This window comes from Bufo gargarizans, chromosome 3, assembly GCF_014858855.1.
Source record: "Bufo gargarizans isolate SCDJY-AF-19 chromosome 3, ASM1485885v1, whole genome shotgun sequence".
Lineage (NCBI taxonomy): Eukaryota > Metazoa > Chordata > Amphibia > Anura > Bufonidae > Bufo > Bufo gargarizans.
The window spans coordinates 66,988,985-67,006,912 of NC_058082.1; the positions used below are offsets into that span (position 1 = coordinate 66,988,985).

The 17,928-nt window shown below is 43.1% G+C and overlaps 1 protein-coding gene across 1 annotated transcript in view; it reads right to left on the reverse strand.

Annotated features, from left to right (window-relative positions):
• The window catches only part of SCN8A (sodium voltage-gated channel alpha subunit 8), a 147,154-nt gene that overhangs the window by 67,963 nt on the left and 61,263 nt on the right, over positions 1–17,928 (reverse strand). Inside the window, exons 10-11 of the mRNA XM_044285453.1 lie at positions 11,705–12,088; positions 7,092–7,227 (exon numbers count right to left, since the gene is read on the reverse strand). Of these exons, the coding sequence (XP_044141388.1) occupies positions 7,092–7,227; positions 11,705–12,088 (520 nt within the window). The remainder of the gene's footprint in view (positions 1–7,091; positions 7,228–11,704; positions 12,089–17,928) is intronic.

Below are 17,928 nucleotides of genomic sequence, written 5' to 3' on the forward strand. Positions count from 1 at the left end.
ACCGAGGTAGTCGTTATATTCGGTTTAAAGGCAGAAGTGGAAGCTTCCCAATTCTTCCTTAAGTATGCATCAGCCCTTTTGTCCATGGGATCTTTAAGGGACCCTAAATCCTCAAACGGGAGAGCTGACTTCTTATTTATCTTAGCTACGGGAGCGTCTACCCTCGGTACTTCCTGCCAAGCTGACACTTCCTGATCGTCAAAGGGGTACTTTCTCTTGACCGCTCTAGGGATAAATAATTTTTTATCGGGCTTCTCCCATTCACGTTTAATCAGGTCCTTGATACAGTCCTGAATGGGGAACACCCTAGACTTTTTAGGCTTTAGGCTCTCAAACATTAGCTCTGGTCTAGACCTGGACTCCTTTTCTTCCTCAAGCTCCATCGTGGATCTAACCGCCTTCAATAGTAGATCCGTATTTTCAGCTCTAAATAACGGCTTCCCTGCCAAATCCTCAGAGGAGGAATCTGAGTCTGCAATAGCTCCCTCCTCAGACCCCGAGTCCATAGTATCCTCCACTATTGCCTGGGCCCTCTTATGTCTGGATGAGCTAGGCAGGGTTTTTTTAAGCTCCTCCACAGAAGAACGGACTTCATTTTTAACTAAATCCTGGATACTTTGCAATAAAGACTCCTCTGCCACTAACTTATCCAGACATGGTTGACAACATGTTTTGGGGTAAGACGGATCCAACCTCCGCTTGCAAATTCCACACTCCTTAGCTCTCATAGAATGTGTCGGCAGATAAGAACCATTTGGCCCATCTAGTCTGCCCAATATATCTGAATCCTATGAATAGTCCCTGGCCCTATCTTATATGAAGGATAGCCTTATGCCTATCCCATGCATGCTTACACTCCTTCACTGTATTTGCCGCTACCACTTCTGCAGGAAGGCTATTCCATGCATCCACTACTCTCTCAGTAAAGTAATACTTCCTTATATTACTTTTAAACCTTTGCCCCTCTAATTTAAAACTGTGTCCTCTTGTGGTAGTTTTTCTTCTTTTAAATATGCTCTCCTCCTTTACCGAGTTGATTCCCTTTATGTATTTAAAAGTTTCTATCATATCCCCTCGGTCTCTTCTTTCTTCCAAGCTATACATATTAAGGTCTTTTAACCTTTCCTGGTAAGTTTTATCCTGCAATCCATGGACCAGTTTAGTAGCTCTTCTCTGAACTCTCTCTAGAGTATCTATATCCTTCTGGAGATATGGCCTCCAGTACTGCGCACAATACTCCAAGTGAGGTCTCACCAGTGATCTGTACAGCGGCATAAGCACTTCACTCTTTCTACTGCTTATACCTCTCCCTATACATCCAAGCATTCTGCTGGCATTTCGTGCTGCTTTATTACATTGTCTTCCCACCTTTAAGTCTTCTGAAATAATTACTCCTAAATCCCTTTCCTCAGATACTGAGGTCAGGACTGTGTCAAATATTCTATATTCTGCCCTTGGGTTTTTACGCCCCAGGTGCATTATCTTGCACTTATCCACATTAAATTTCAGTTGCCAGAGTTCTGACCATTCTTCTAGTTTTCCTAAATCCTTTTCCATTTGGCGTTTCCCTCCAGGAACATCAACCCTGTTACATATCTTTGTGTCATCAGCAAAAAGACAAACCTTACCATCGAGGCCTTTTGCAATATCACTTATGAAGATATTAAACAAAATTGGTCCCAGTACAGATCCCTGTGGAATCCCACTGGTAACATGACCTTGTTTTGAATGTTCTCCATTGACTACAACCCTCTGTTGTCTGTCACTCAGCCACTGCCTAATCCACTCAACAATATGGGAGTCCATGCTCAATGACTGCAGTTTATTGATAAGTCTTCTATGTGGGACAGTGTCAAAAGCCTTACTAAAATCTAGATATGCGATGTCTACTGCACCTCCACCGTCTATTATTTTAGTCACCCAGTCAAAAAAATCTATAAGATTTGTTTGACATGATCTCCCTGAAGTAAACCCATGCTGTTTTTCATCTTGCAATCCATGGGATTTTAGATGTTCCACAATCCTATCCTTTAATAGGGTTTCCATTAATTTGCCTACTATTGATGTCAGACTCACTGGTCTATAGTTGCTCGATTCCTCCTTACTACCTTTCTTGTGAATGGGCACGACATTTGCCAATTTCCAATCTTCCGGGACGACTCCTGTTACTAATGATTGGTTAAATAAATCTGTTAACGGTTTTGCCAGCTCACCACTAAGCTCTTTTAATAATTTTGGGTGTATCTCATCAGGCCCCTGTGACTTATTTGTCTTCACTTTAGACAGCAAACTTAGAACATCTTCCTCTGTAAAGACACATGCATCAAACGATTTAATAGTCATCCTTTCTAGTGGAGGTCCTTCTCCTTCTTTTTCTTTTGTAAAAACTGAACAGAAGTATTCATTAAGGCAGTCGGCTAGCCCTTTATTCTCTTCTACATACCTTCCGTCCTTTATTTTTAATTTAGTTATTCCTTGTTTTAATTTCCTTTTTTCATTTATATATCTGAAGAATGTCTTATCCCCTTTTTTCATAGACTGAGCTAGTTTTTCTTCTGCCTGAGCTTTAGAAGTTCTTATAACTTGCTTGGCCTCTTTCTGCCTAATCTTGTAGATTTCCTTATCTTCATTGCTCTGGGTTTTTTTATAATTACAAAATGCTAGCTTTTTATTTTAATGATTTGGGCCACTTCTGCTGAGTACCACAGTGGTCTCTTCCTTTTTTTGCTTTTACTGACAAGTCTAATGCAATTTTCTGTTGCCTTCAATAATGCACCTTTTAAGTAGTCCCATTTCTCCTGGACTCCATGTAATCCGTTCCAGTCTGATAAGGACTCATTTATGACTAATTTCATTTTTGAAAAGTCTGTTTTTCTAAAATCTAAAACTTTTGTTTTTGTGTGGTGGGACTCTTTCACAGTTCTTATATTAAACCACACTGACTGGTGATCACTAGATCCCAAGGTTTCGCCGACAATGACATCATATACCGAATCCCCATTTGTGAATATCAAATCCAAAATGGCCTCCCTCCGGGTTGGCTCCTCAACCATTTGTTGTAGGGATAACCCCAGTAGGGAATTTAGAATATCTGTACTCCTGGTAGAACTTGCTATTTTGGTTTTCCAGTTTATATCTGGAAGATTGAAATCTCCCATAATGATAACTTCTCCTTTCATTGTCATTTTAGCTATTTCTTCAACTAGTAGATCATCTAGTTCTTTAACTTGATCAGGTGGTCTATATATCACACCTACACGAGTTACTGCATGATTAGCAAACTGCAACGTAACCCAAACTGACTCTATGTTGGCCTCACCAACTTGTATTAGGTTAGATTTAATGCTATCTTTCACATACAGGGCCACTCCTCCTCCTTTCTTGCCTTCTCTGTCTCTTCTGTATAAAGAGTACCCTGGTATGGTTATGTCCCAGTCATTTCTTTCATTAAACCATGTCTCCGTAACAGCCACTAAATCTACATTCTCAGATGCCATTATTGACCCAAGTTCATTGATTTTTTTACCTAAACTGCGAGCATTTGTAGAGAGGACTCGGAGCTTATTTCTTACCCTCTGTGCTTCTGACCTGTTCTGGCATTGTTTCGGGGGGCAATTGGATTCTTTTATTTTCACTCTTTTGCCCCCCCTTCCTAGTTTAAATACTCTTTCGCAAATTCTTGGAGTTGTTCACTAAGTACATTTGTTCCTTTGAGAGAAAGATGCAAACCATCTTTTTTGTACAGTTCCTTTCTATTCCAAGTAGAGCTATTATGAGAAACAAAGCCAAATCCTTGCTCTTGACACCATTTACCAAGCCATGTGTTGAACTCCTTTATGCGCCTCTGCCTATCATTCTGAACATTATGCACAGGCAGAACTTCAGAAAATGAAATGGTGGATGCAAAATCCTGTACGTCATTACCAAGTGTGATAAAATATTTTTTCACCTCTGACACTTCATTGCAAGCCAGGTCATTTGTCCCTAGATGGACAAGAACATCCACGTCCCCTTCCTGCTTTGCTTGCTTAACAATATTAATAATACGTCTTCTATCTCTTCTAGCAGTAGCCCCAGGGAGACATCTCACAAAACCATTTTCTTTAAGCTCCACACTTCTTATGATTGAATCACCCAGCAACAGCTGCTTCCTTTGAGACTTCACTTTATCTTTTTTGTCCTTGGCTGCAGTCTTGCATACATTAGACATAGGAGTCGATGGTTTCTCACCCTCTGTGCTTGAGTCCATATCCATGTTGTCCTTACATTCTGAGAGTGCTGCAAATGAATTTTGGAGAATCACCGACTGTGGGACATGTCTTCTATCCACCACTCTAAGTCTTCCAGAACCTACAGTAACCCATCTGCCATCTCTTGCAGTATCTTGCAGTATCTCTTCAGTCTCCTGCAATATCTCTTCACTGTACTTAATGTAGTACTTGAAGGTAGTATTTGCAGCTAATGAATTAGGCCAGCTAATGAGTCTGTCTCTATATATACACACACTCCTTCACAAGCTCCTCCCCCAGCAACAAATGTAACACCTCAATGAGCTAGGCTCATTAGCAAACGCACAATAGCAAACACCTGAGCAAATTCCTTACCTCTTCTCAAGCAATGGTTAGCAAAAGAACACACAGATGAGCCAGTTGCAAACTCCAAGCCAATCTCTTGCAGTATCTCTTCAGTCTCCTGCAATATCTCTTCACTGTACTTAATGTAGTACTTGAAGGTAGTATTTGCAGCTAATGAATTTGTGTGAAGCTTTTCTTGGGGCTTCTTTAACCCCCAGGAGTACCATGCTGGATTCCGAAAGCTGCTCCTGTCTGTCGGTGCGCTGTTGTACTTCCCCTTCTTCTTGCATGATAATGCTGCTTCAAGGGGGGCCAATGGAGGGCTGTAGGTGCCGCCTGGCGTCCGGGCAGTATCTGCCTGCTGCTGCTCCCTCCACGCTGGCTGGCCGGCGTTCCCTTTTTCAAATGGGCAGCGCAGCGCCCGCCATGTTCAAGCTCCTCCCCCTTTCCGGCCGGTGGAACGCACGCGTCACTTCCGGTGCGACGCGCACGCCCAGCTCAGCCAGCCTCAATGAGAGGAGAAGACGTACCTCCCCCTCACGCCGCAACTTCGCCGGCAGGCAGGGTCACAAGGCAGCTACAGGCATCCCCCCATGGCTCCGAAGAAGGGAAAAAAAAGCAGCAGACGCCGGGCTTCTCAGCGGCTCCTAGTGGAGACTTACGCCGACAGGTACCTCCACTAGGTTTCCCTTTTAACCCTAGAGGTCCTGCAGCCGAAAAATAGACCTGGAAAAAAATCCTCCTGTCCCTGGACAGGAAACAGGAAAGAACTGAGCAGTGGAAGGCAAGAGACCAATTTAAAGATCTGGGAAGTTCCTGTTTCCTGTCCGGAGGGGGAGGATCTCTCACAGGTGCTGTCATGGGGCGTAATGGAAATAAAGCTGTTTGCGGTCAGGTTGCACCCAAATCTATGGTGTTGGAGTGGCTTCTTGAGGTGCACCAACCCTCTTAGCCAGAAGATGAAGATCCAAGAGAACTAAGTGACCCCAGAGTTGTCACAATACATACATAAACATTGCCAACACTGTTCAATCTCGTCTTCATATGACAAGGGCCCCATTGACAAGACATATGACAAAATAAAAAAGGTATGTGTTAATTCATAGTTTTGATGCCTTCAGTGTGAATCTACAATTTTCATAGTCATGAAAATAAAGAAAACTCTTTGAATGAGGTGTGTCCAAACTTTTGGTCTGTACTGTATGTATGTATGTATTGTGGCATACTGTATGTCTGTGGTATACATAGGGAAAAATTGAAATATTAGGTGAAAAACAACAGAGCCTTAAAGGGGTTTTACCATCTCATACATTCGTGGCATATAATATGCCCCTGATAGGTGCGGGTCCTACTTCTGGGAGCCGCACCAATACTTGGATTCTGCCCTCTTCTTCCAAACACACATCCAAGCCCTTTCCACCGCCTGCCGCCTCCAACTAAAAAATATCTCCCACATCCGCACTTTTCTCAATTTAAATCTGCGAAAATGCTTGTACATGCCCTCATCTCCCGCCTAGACTACTGCAACACTCTCCTCTGTGGGCTTCCATCTAGCAGTCTCGCACCCCTCCAATCTATCCTCAACTCTGCTTCCCGACTAATCCACCTCTCACCCTATTACTCCTCTGCCAATCCCTTCACTGGCTCCCCATTGCCCAGCGAATTCAGTTCAAAATACTAACAAATACATACAAGGCCGTCCAAAACCTGTCCCCTCCCTACATCTCTGAGCTACTTTCCCGATACATCCCCACATCCTCACAAGACCTCCTTCTCTCCTCTCTTCTTATCACCTCTTCCTACAATCGCCTCCAAGATTTCTCCCGTGCATCCCCACACGCTGGAACTCGCTACGCCAACATATCAGACTCTCACCTACAGTGGAATCCTACAAAAGAAATCTGAAAACCCACCTCTTCAGACAAGCCTACAACCAGTGACCCTGCTGCCTTCATACCGCCATGACCAACTTCAACCTCACCTATTGTGTCCTTTTCTCATACCATGTAGATTGTAAGCCCTCACGGGCAGGGCCCTCTCTCTTTCTGTACCAGTTTGTAACTCGTCTTGTTTATGATTAGTGCAATTGTCTGTATTATTTATGTATACCTCTTCTCATATGTACAGCGCTATGGAAAGAATGGCGCTTTAATAATAAATAATAATAATGATAATTCCTATGGGAGCACCGAAAATAGCCAGAGCGCTGGCTCGGCTATTTCCGTTAGCCCCCACAGAAGCGAATGGAACAGTGGCCGGACTTGAGCAGTGCACCTCCCATTCATTTCAAAGGGACTTCCAAAAATAGCCAAACATGCTGTTCAGCTATTTTCAGCGCTCTCACAGGAATGACTGGAGGATGGTTGCGCATGCATGGTGCGTCCTCCCTGACTTTGCCGGCTTTGTTCTAAGTATAGGTGCGAGTCCCAGAGGTGGGACCCGCACCTATCAGACATTGGGGGCATGTCCTAGCGCTAGTACAACCCCTTTAAATCAGATAGTAGCTGTTTCATGTACCTTCCACCAGAGTATGCGTCAGGACACTCAGGACACTATTGGCTCTATTCTTTTTCCCAAATGATGCATGCAGTTGATCCATAGACACTCGGAGAGACCCAGAAGGCTTCTTTTTGATTTCCACCTCTGTTGTAGGCTGCAAAACAATAAATTCAATTAGACAAGAGTAGATGGAGGAACCGAAAAACCTCACTTGACTATTGAAGACTATTCAGGAAAATGTATATATATTTTTTTGACAAATAAAAACTGATATTTTCTTGCAGTCAGTAAGTTACCTCACTGTGTGCCATACAGACAATCAAACTTTAGTCAGGGGCGAGTTACTGCTGGACTGGTATATCCAAAAATACTGTCACATGAACTAGAGTTATCTAATATGAATGATCATGACCCCACATAACTGACAATATACTCCTCCTTTCATTCTTAATTGTACTTTAACAGGGTTGTCTAGGCGTTTAATACTGATTTCCTATACTTAGGGTAGGTCCTCAGATCATTGGGGGTCCAACGCCCAGCATCATCACCGATCGGTTGTTTGAAGAGGCCGCGGCACTCCGTGAGAACCACAGTCTCTTTCTAGTGATGTCATGTTCATAGGTCACACTGCCTAGGCACAGCTTCAAGTGAATGGGGTTAAGCTGCAATACCAAGCACAGCCGCTGTCCAATGGACGGTGCTGTGTCTGGTAAGCTGCAAGGAGGCCACGGCTTCTTCAAACATCTGCTTGGCGGGGGTGCCATGCGTCAGACCGCCACTGATCAGATATTGATGACCTATCCTGATAGGTCATCAATAATAAACAACCGGAAAACCTCTTTAAAACTTATGCCAATCGTTCAACACTATTGTGAAGTCTATTCGTAGAATTAATCTGCATAATAAATTCAGTAACCTTGTAAATACTGTATTCTGTACTGATCCTGAGTTACAGCCTGTAGTACAGTGAAGAGCTGCATTAACAATTCTGCAGGCTTCAGGGCTCCCAGCATGTTAGACAACTTTCACACCTGCGTTAGGTGCGGATCCGTCTGGTATCTGCAGACGGAGCCGCACCTATAATGCAAACGCTTGTATCCGTTCAGAACGGATCAGTTTGCATTATTCTTTTAATAAAAAGTCTAAGTCAAAACGGATCCATCCTGACTTACATTGAAAGTCAATGGGGGACGTATCCGTTTTCAACTGCACCATATTGTGTCAGTGAAAACGGATATGTCCCCATTGACTTACATTGTAAGTCAGGACGGAGCCGTTTGGCTCCGCATCACCAGGCGGACACCAAAACGCTGCAAGCCTTATCCATTCAGAATGCATTGGGGCTGAACTGATCTGTTTTGAACCGTTTGTGAGATCCCTGAAACGGATCTCACAAATGGAATTCAAAACGCCAGTGTGAAAGTAGCCTAAGTTAAATTTTTAATTTGGGAGGTGTTGTCTTTACACCAGGTTGTGTTCATTTATCTGATTCTAGTGGCACAGCTACCTGTTAGGGGATCTTTCTGCTGATCAGCTTGTTGACAGATGTGGCGTGGCCAGGGGATCCACTATTTGCTGGGCTGCATCTGTACTTGCCATTTGAAACATGCAGAACCTCGGGCCAGACTAAACTATGTATGATCGGCCTAAGGGCTCATACACACGGATACCAGCTGTTAAGAGTCCTGCATTTTGTGAAATGGAACGTCCTGCCATTGTCTGTAAAACAGACAAGAATAGGACATGTTCTATTTTTTTTGCGAGGCCACGGAAAGGACATACGGATAGCACAGGTATGCTGTCAGTATCTTTTGCGGCCCCATTGAAGTGAATAGGTCGTGTGCATGAGCCCTTAGAGTTGTGAATACATGTATTATATGGAGTCATTGTACATAACTTGTAAACTGGTGATGAAAGGGGAATATGCACTTTAATTCTTTATCATCTAACCACAACAGATGGTGGTGACTAGATGACAAATGTAGGAGTCTGTACTGCTGTAGTGATGATAAAATACCATTGCTTTCAAATTCTTATAACTATTTTATTTGTATTCTTAAGTATTATGAGCATGCATCATGCTATTCTTGAATACCCATGCCAGGTTAGAGAAGGAAAGTGGAGTAGTAAAACACTAAGCTAACATGCTATCTGGATATATAGTGAAAGAAAGTGAAAGATAATAGACCATTTTGGGTTCAATGAGACAAAAACAAACTGGAATTTACAGATATATTGGAGAAATAAAGCATGTTCTGCAGATTTAGTTGTCATTCATCTGATTGTGCGTGATGTACAAGAGAAGATTAGGGAACACCAAGAGAAATTTGCTGTGGCTTAACCACCTTGACGACGCTACCAATTTCTATTAAAGGGGTTTTCTGACCTTTCTTTGGGATAGGTCATCAGTATCTGATCGGTGGGGGTCTGACACCAGGGACCCCCGCTGATCCGCTGTTAGAGAAGGCACCTGTGCTCCTGTGAGCGTCGCGGCCTTCTTACAACTTTTCCTAGGCCAGTGTACGGCGCTGTGCTTGGTAAGCTGTGTGAAGCGCCGGTGCCTTCTCAGACAGCTGATCGGCGGGGGTCACAGGTGTCGGACCCCCACCGATCAGATACTGATGATCTATCCAGAGGATACAAAAGAAAGATAAGCAGCACTCGAAGACCTTTAGTGGGATAAATTAATATTCAATGTTCCAAGTCACCTGGTATGCATCCAGGGCAATGCGGTGAGGTCCTGGCTCGGGATCCCAGTAGAAACAGCAATGTAGAGAAATCCGCAGCACTCGTCCAATTCAGTCAATGGTGTATTATTAAGTAGTGAGGCAGCATACATAGCTATGTATGCTGCCTAACTACTAAATAAAACACCACTGACTGAATTGGACGAGTGCTGCGGATTTCTCTACACTGCTATCCAGAGGATAGTTCCTCAGTAGTAAAAGGTCAGAAAACCCTTTTAAGCAACATTTACACTTTCCTGCGGATGCACGCGAACAAAACCCAACCAACTCACAGCGGATAATAGCCATAGGATTTTGCAGGAGGTGGAGTTGTGGTCAAGGCAGCATGTAAACATGGCTTTAGAAAGTTCATGGAAAAATAATGAAAACCGTTTGATGGCTTATGGATGAAATCTGTGAACACACACTACAAATAAAAAATCCTTAAAGTAGCACTCCCAATTTTCTTTTTCTGATCTGTATCTGTTAAAAAGGTACATGAGGTAAACTGTAGTGAAGGTAATCTTCTTACCAGTGACTGTATTTGTGACTTATGGTATAACCTCCCTTCTGATCCTCAGCTATGTCATGTGACCAACACTCTGATCTCCAACTGACAGAGAACAGGAAGTCAGTTACGTCTCTATTCATTCCTATGAGACAGAGATTGAAACTCCCATAAGGAATACATAGAGAAACGGACTTCCTGTCCACACATAAGATGCTGTGTTATTTGGAGAGTCAGTGTTGGTCATATGACACAGCTGAGGATCAGAAGGGAGGTTATAACTCACAAATACAGTCACTGTTAAACAGTTTAAATCATCTACCTTTCTAATAAATATGTTTGTGGGAATGTTTCTTTAAAAATATTTTGTAGGGTTAGCTTAGAAAATTTATCTGGATTAGTCATGTGCAAAAAATCCCTGCCCCCTCTGTGTACAAGCCACAAAGGAATGTGTAACAGTAAGGAGACGTTCACACAGCGGCTTTTTAAGCGGAATTTTGGCGCAGGCAGACAGGACGAAATTTAGCCGAAAACCAGCCAGCTCCCACATTCTCTCTGCCTCCCATGCATCTCAATGGGAGGCAGCACTGAGGATCGCGGAGTGAAAGCTTAAAGCCGCGGCCGCACAGAGAATAAGAAGCTGTCGTATGAACATCCCCTAAGCCCTTATGATAGCTATGCCCGATTTGACTTCTACACGCTCCTATGTTTCACACTACATAGTTGCTGCAGAATGCAGACTAGCTGTCTGATGGCTCGTGCTCTGGTACCCCTTTGATCTAGGCCGAACTCTCTTCTAAGCTGTTTTATGCCCAAATCAAAGTTGAGCATAAACCAGCTTAGTACATAGCCCAATAAAGTCCATAGGGGTGCCAGAAAATGAGCTATTAGACAGCCAGTCTGCATTCAGCCGCTGCTATGTAGTGTGAAGAATGGGAGCTGTAACAGACAAAAGGCATAAAACATTTAAAACATTACAAGATGTTTATTAGCCCAAAATACATGTAAATCAATAATTTTTGAAAATGTCTCTGAAAGTGCCCTAGGGTAGTTAGGCATAGGTATTTTTCTAGGTAGTAAAAAATTTGTGGTTATTGACCTGTAGGAAACATGCCATTTTCTTATTTAAGGATAAAACCATAAATGTAAAATTCCACCATGTTTTTGTCTCCAAATTAGACGCAGGAAAAGATAGTAGAATTTTGGGTAAAACATAACATACATAGCATAAAAAGACAAATCAAAATCTTTTTACAGGTTTAGAAAAAGGTTAGCATAAGGTTAGGAGGAGAAAACTAATACTCATTCCACCGGGGGGGATCCAACTTCAGGGCGGCATACAGGAAGCAGAAGGGTGGACCACCATGCCTAGACTAAACTACTATAGACTTTCTTACGCTGTCATCAGTAGCTGCCTTATCTATTTTCACCTCAGGCAGAAGACGTCCACCAGGGATTTTGGCACCCGGACCACCAATTAATGACACCACGCCATTACAATCCACTGTGCTGTTTCTTTTAACGTTCCTTCGCAGGTTTGGAAAGATGCGAGAGGATCTGCTGCCCTGGCTGTACCCACTGTTATAGCTATTCCTCCGATTGTGCCTGACTGGAATGAACAAGGAGTCTCGTCTTCCTTCACTTTCTTCCACTGTACTGTGTTCATCATCTGCAAACTCATTTTCAGAGACTGGATCTCTGAAACTTCTCCGAAAACTGAAGATGCTGCTCTTGCTGTTGTGTCTGGACAGATACGGAGAACCTGGGATGCTGAGAAGAGACTGCAGAACGGAAACAAAAAGATCTATTAGATTGCATCATAAATGTATGTTCACATCTGGGTCGGGGGCTCAGCTTGGGGCCTCTGTTGCGGATTCCATCCAAAACAGCAAGCTGCAATATTTTGTCTAGTAAAATGCAGAGTTTTGTAATGGTAACCCTATAGATCCCATTCTAGTCAATGGGGTCAGTTGGGCAACGTTTGTTTGAGTCATTGGATGGAAACACCACTTACATTACTTTCATTGTTCTGCTCCTACAACAGAGCAGAACAACAGAAATAGCAGCTCTGATGCGAACAGCCTAAGCCACAAGTTTTATCTTTTCTATCGTGCTCTCATTTTGTTTGTATGCATATGTTACAGTGGTCTTACTTCTGCAGCTTTTTCTTAGTTGTCTCCCAGAGTATCAAAAATTAAGGCAGAATATGTAAAAACAGATATGGATGTTCCTAAGGAAAAAACACAGGAAAGTACTCAGTTGTATGGTACTGTACACCATGGCTGTCCAACACAATGTGTGCACGTGACATTGTCACCGTGGGTGGCTCTTTTGTCATCTGCTCGATGTATCACCATTTGACATGGCTGTGGATGACATTGTATGATGAGATGCTGGCTGAAAGTACCACCATCAGGAGGGTTTGTGGGTCTCGCTCTTATCCTGGCTGACTCTGTCACGGTAAGCTGTTTTTGTCAGTGGTATGGTTATCTCTGATATGGAGGGCTGTGACAGTCACCTTTTGTCTTTCTGTAGCTTTCTGACAGTAGCTGTTATGTCAGGAGTTGGATCTGGAGGGGAAAACATTGATATACAAAAGCCTCACGTTCTGATCTTTTTGGTGATAGGTACATAAAAGGATTTTTAGCCCTGAGAAATGCTGTGTCAGAATTTCAGTAGTGCAATTCTCTGTGGAGAACCACAGAGGGATATATGCTGTATGGAGCACTTGTGTTATGGAAATCAATTTCAGGCTTCACCAATATGAACTTCTAAGAGGTATTACAGGCATAAGTCAGGTGTAAATCAATAGAACAAGATAATAAAAACTGCAATATATCTTGTTATAGAAAAACGCCTCTTTCCCTACTTATCAGCCACTTCTTCCCCTGCCTCCTGTACTGATCATTTACCTTCAATTTACTGGTAAAATCAGTTTCAGGAGACAAGACAGATTTTCAGCTAACTGAAGGATCAGCTTACAATCTGACCACTGAAGTCCACGGAGAGTTGAGGTGGGAAGAGGAAGCAGCTGCAGAGTGAAAGAGAGGCACAGAGACAAATACACTGATGCTGCTGAAGGCTATAGTAAGTTTTCTTTCTCACACCAGGGCTGAGTTCACAGCAACACTTTTCGGCACTGCTGTTAATGTCCTCTATACTGCTGCAAATCCTGTTTATGTGATAAACAGAGATAAGGGATCAGGATCTGCTCTTCTCTATGTGCCGAATATGTGGAACATAACAGCAGCTAGTCTCCACCATTAGTGGAAGAGGGAAGAGAAAAGATGCTGATAAATGCAATATACGTGTCATATAATGGACAGATATAACGTTGTCCTTATGGACACACATCTCAGCTTTTTCTGAAAAGTCACCTGAAACGACAATTATGCTTTAAGTTCCTATGTGAGTTTGTGTACACAGTCGAGTCACATTATTATGACCACCAGCTAATATTCAGTTACCATCATGTGTAGCATGGACAGCAGCCAGACTGGCTGGGAGTGACTCAGAAGGGTCCTGGTAGATCAGGGGTGCACAACCTGCGGCCCGCGGGCCGCATGCGGCCCCCAGAGCCATGGTTTGCGGCCCCCGCCCTGCTGGGCAGAAACACAGCTGATCCTACAATCAGCTGTGTTTCTGCCCAGAGCGCCGCACAGCAGATGGATCACAGGTTTTGCTCCTGCACTGTAGAAGGAGCAGAAAGGGTCCCCGGCTATTAGCGAGAGCGGGGAAGCCGCTTCTGCCTTCTCCTCTATGAGCAGTCTGCAGTGTGGACCCAGCGATCATGTGATTGCTGGGTGTCTCGGGAACAGAGGAGCGCTGCCCTGGTACAAAGCCTCCGCAGCAGGCTGGTTTCCCTGTAACTGGGGCTCCTTTGGATGCTCCAGTTACAGTGGTAATAGTACAAAAAAGTCACTTATTGTCTCCCAAAGGTCTTTCAGTGACCTCTTGGGGACAAATTATGTGGTAAAAATATATAAAAAAAAAAAAGTTAAAAAATGATTTTAAAAAAATGTGAAAACTAAATAAATTAAAAAATTTAATAAAAAGGAAAAAGTGCTTAATAAAAGAGTGTTCACTGTCCCACCACAGTCTTTTTTATGAAAAAGTGCAACATTTTAAAAAAGTGACAGTGTGCCCCAAAGTCTTTTTATGACCTCTTGGGGGACATATTATGTAGCAGAAATAATATTAAGTAAAAAAAAAAAAAAATGATGCATAAAAGAAAAAACACCCACACCAATCAAAACCGTCACCATTACCGCCCCATTCACGTGAAACTTTTCATATTATATAGCAAAACGGCCTACACAAAATAGAGAACTGATTATAATAATTTATTTTGGTGTCAGTTTGCATATTTAACCTCTTAAGGACATAGGGCGTACAGGTACGCCCTTGTGCCCTGGTACTTAAGGACACAGGGCGTACATGTACGCCCTGTGTATTTCTGATCACTGCCGTGCGGCTGGCAGTGATCGGAACCCGGCGCCTGCTCAAATCATTGAGCAGGCACCTAGGCTAAATGCGCCGGGGGGTCCCGTGACCCCCCCATGTCGGCGATCGCGGCAAACCGCAGGTCAATTCAGACCTGCGGTTTGCTGCGATTTCTGCACCCCTTAGTGATTTTTGCCGGGTGGGAGGTGCAGGGGGAGGGTTGCGGGCGGTGCGGGCGGTGCGGGAGGCGGGCGGTGCTGCAGGCGGGATCGCGATCCCCCGCCCGCCTCCCATTGCGTAATCGTTGGCGTCTAGTGGGTATACCAGGGTGCCAGCACATTGCTGGCACCCTGGTATAAACGGCTGACATCGGTGATGCGATGTCAGCCGTTTAACCCTTTCCATACAGCGGTCCGTACGGACCGCTGTATGGAAAAGGTTAACAGCGCAGGGAGCTCCCTCCCTCTCCCATCGGGGGGCTGCTGTGCCTTTGCAGCCCCTCCGAATGGAGAGGGAGAGAGCTCCCAGGCAGCCCCCCAAGCCCCGTCCTTACCCTTCCCCGTCTGCGCAGTTCTGACCATAACTGAGCAGACGGGGAAGGTTCCCATGGCAACAGGACGCCTTCTCAGGCGTCCTGCTGTCCATGGTGCTGAACAGATCTGTGCTGAAAGGCATAGATCTGTTCAGACAAAGTGTAAAATACAGTACAGTACTATATATTGTACTGTACTGTATTATAAGGACATCAGACCCACTGGATCTTCAAGAACCAAGTGGGTCTGGGTCAAAAAGAAAGTGAAAAAAAGTGAAAATAAAGTAAAAATCAAAAAACACATTTATCACTGATTAAAAAAAAAATAATGAAATTCCCTACACATGTTTGGTATCGCCGCGTCCGTAACGACCTGATCTATAAAACGGTCATGTTACTTTACCCAAACGGTGAACGCCATAAAAATAAAAAATTAAAAACTATGATGAAATTGAAATTTTGCCCACCTTACTTCCCCAAAAAGTTAATAAAAGTGATCAAAAAAGTTGTATGTACTCCAAAATTGTAACAATCAAACCGTCATCTCATCCCGCAAAAATCATACCCTACCCAAGATAATCGCCCCAAAACTGAAAAAACTATGGCTCTTAGACTATGGAAACACTAAAACATGATTTTTTTTGTTTCAAAAATTAAATCATTGTGTAAAACTTACATAAATAAAAAAAAGTATACATATTGGGTATCGCCGCGTCCGCATCGACCGGCTCTATAAAAATATCACATGACCTAACCCCTCAGATGACCACCGTAAAAAAAAAAAAAAAAACGGTGTAAAAAAAAAGCTGTACAGTAGTTTACGGCCACATATGGGGTGTTTCTGTAAACGGCAGAGTCAGGGCAATAAAGATACAGTCTTGTTTGGCTGTTAACCCTTGCTTTGTTAGTGGAAAAAATGGGTTAAAATGGAAAATTAGCCAAAAAAATGAAATTCTCAAATTTCATCCCCATTTGCCAATAACTCTTGTGCAACACCTAAAGGGTTAACGAAGTTTGTAAAATCAGTTTTGAATACCTTGAGGGGTGTAGTTTATAGAATGGGGTCATTTTTGGGTGGTTTCTATTATGTAAGCCTCGCAAAGTGACTTCAGAGCTGTAGTGGTCCCTAAAAATTGGGTTTTTGTAAATTTCTGAAAAATTTCAAGATTTGCTTCTAAACTTCTAAGCCTTGTAACATCCCCAAAAAATAAAATATCATTCCCAAAATAATTCAAACATGAAGTAGACATATGGGGAATGTAAAGGCATCACAATTTCTAGGGGTATTACTATGTATTACAGAAGTAGAAAAAATGAAACTTTGAAATTTGCAAATTTTTCAAAATTTTTGTTAAATTAGGTATTTTTTGGTGCAAAAAAAAAATTTTTTTTAACTTCATTTTACCAGTGTCATGAAGTACAATATGTGACGAAAAAACAATCTCAGAACGGCCTGGATAAGTCAAAGAGTTTTAAAGTTATCAGCACTTATAGTGACACTGGTCAGATTTGCAAAAAATGGCCTGGTCCTAAGGTGTAAAAAGGCTGTGTCCTTAAGGGGTTAAAGAATAAGGAGCTATAGTTTGAAAAAAATATACTTTTTAAAAACGTTTTGTACAGTTTCCCCCAAATAAAAATTGTTGCAAAAATTATTTTGGTAGTCCAACAAATAAGATAGTTACAACCATTTGAACCACCACGCGCACTAAATCACAAAAAAGTGTTTGGTCCTTAAGGCCTTTTCGGGCCTGGTCATTCAAGCGTTAACCAATAGGCGCCTTCCCCACTAGCAAGTTAATGTGCTACTGCAGGGCGCCTATAAGGCTGGGTTCAGACCTGAGCGTGGAGTGGTGCATGACCATGTCCATGCACTGCCAGTTGTAAACAGCGGAGGCAATTCGAACAACCAGAGAGGCGGGGAGCAAGTAAGTATAACTCTTCGGTTTCAGGGGTTATGCTGCAGCACGATATTTGGGACAATTACTGGGAACAAGTGTTCATAGGAGCGCTCATATCTTATATCTGGCCGGTATAATCGTGCAGCTGATTAGTCGATAAACAAGGAATTGCTTATTTGTCGGCTGATTTGCATATTTTATCAGGACGAAAGATGTCCGATTATCTGCAGCACGACTGTGGCAGTGATCACTCCTCCCCAGTCACTTTGCACTGGCTTGTGTAATAGGCAGATGAGCGCCGATCAACATTTTATTATTTGCAGCTCCTTGAAATAGAGCGATGTGACAATGCGGCCCCCAGACCAAAAAAGGTTGTGCACCCCTGTGGTAGATAGACGATCAAGGTGGTCCCACAGGTGCTTAGTCTGGTACAAATCTGGAGATTTAGGGGGCCAGGGTAGTACTTGGAAGATTTGGTCATGCTCTTCCAACAAATGTCAGATATTTCTAGCCGTGTGACATGTAGCATTGTCTTGCTGGAAGATCCCATCTGCCCAGGGAAGACAATCAGTATGTATGGGTGTATGTGATCTGCAAGGATGGAATTATACCCAAATTGGTTGAGAGTGTCTTCCACATGGATGCGTCGGCCAAGAGAACATCACAAAATCATTCCCCAAACGGTAACCCTGGCACCAGCAGCTTGTGTTCTTTGAGCAATAGTTGGAGGGTTTGCTCTTTGATGTTT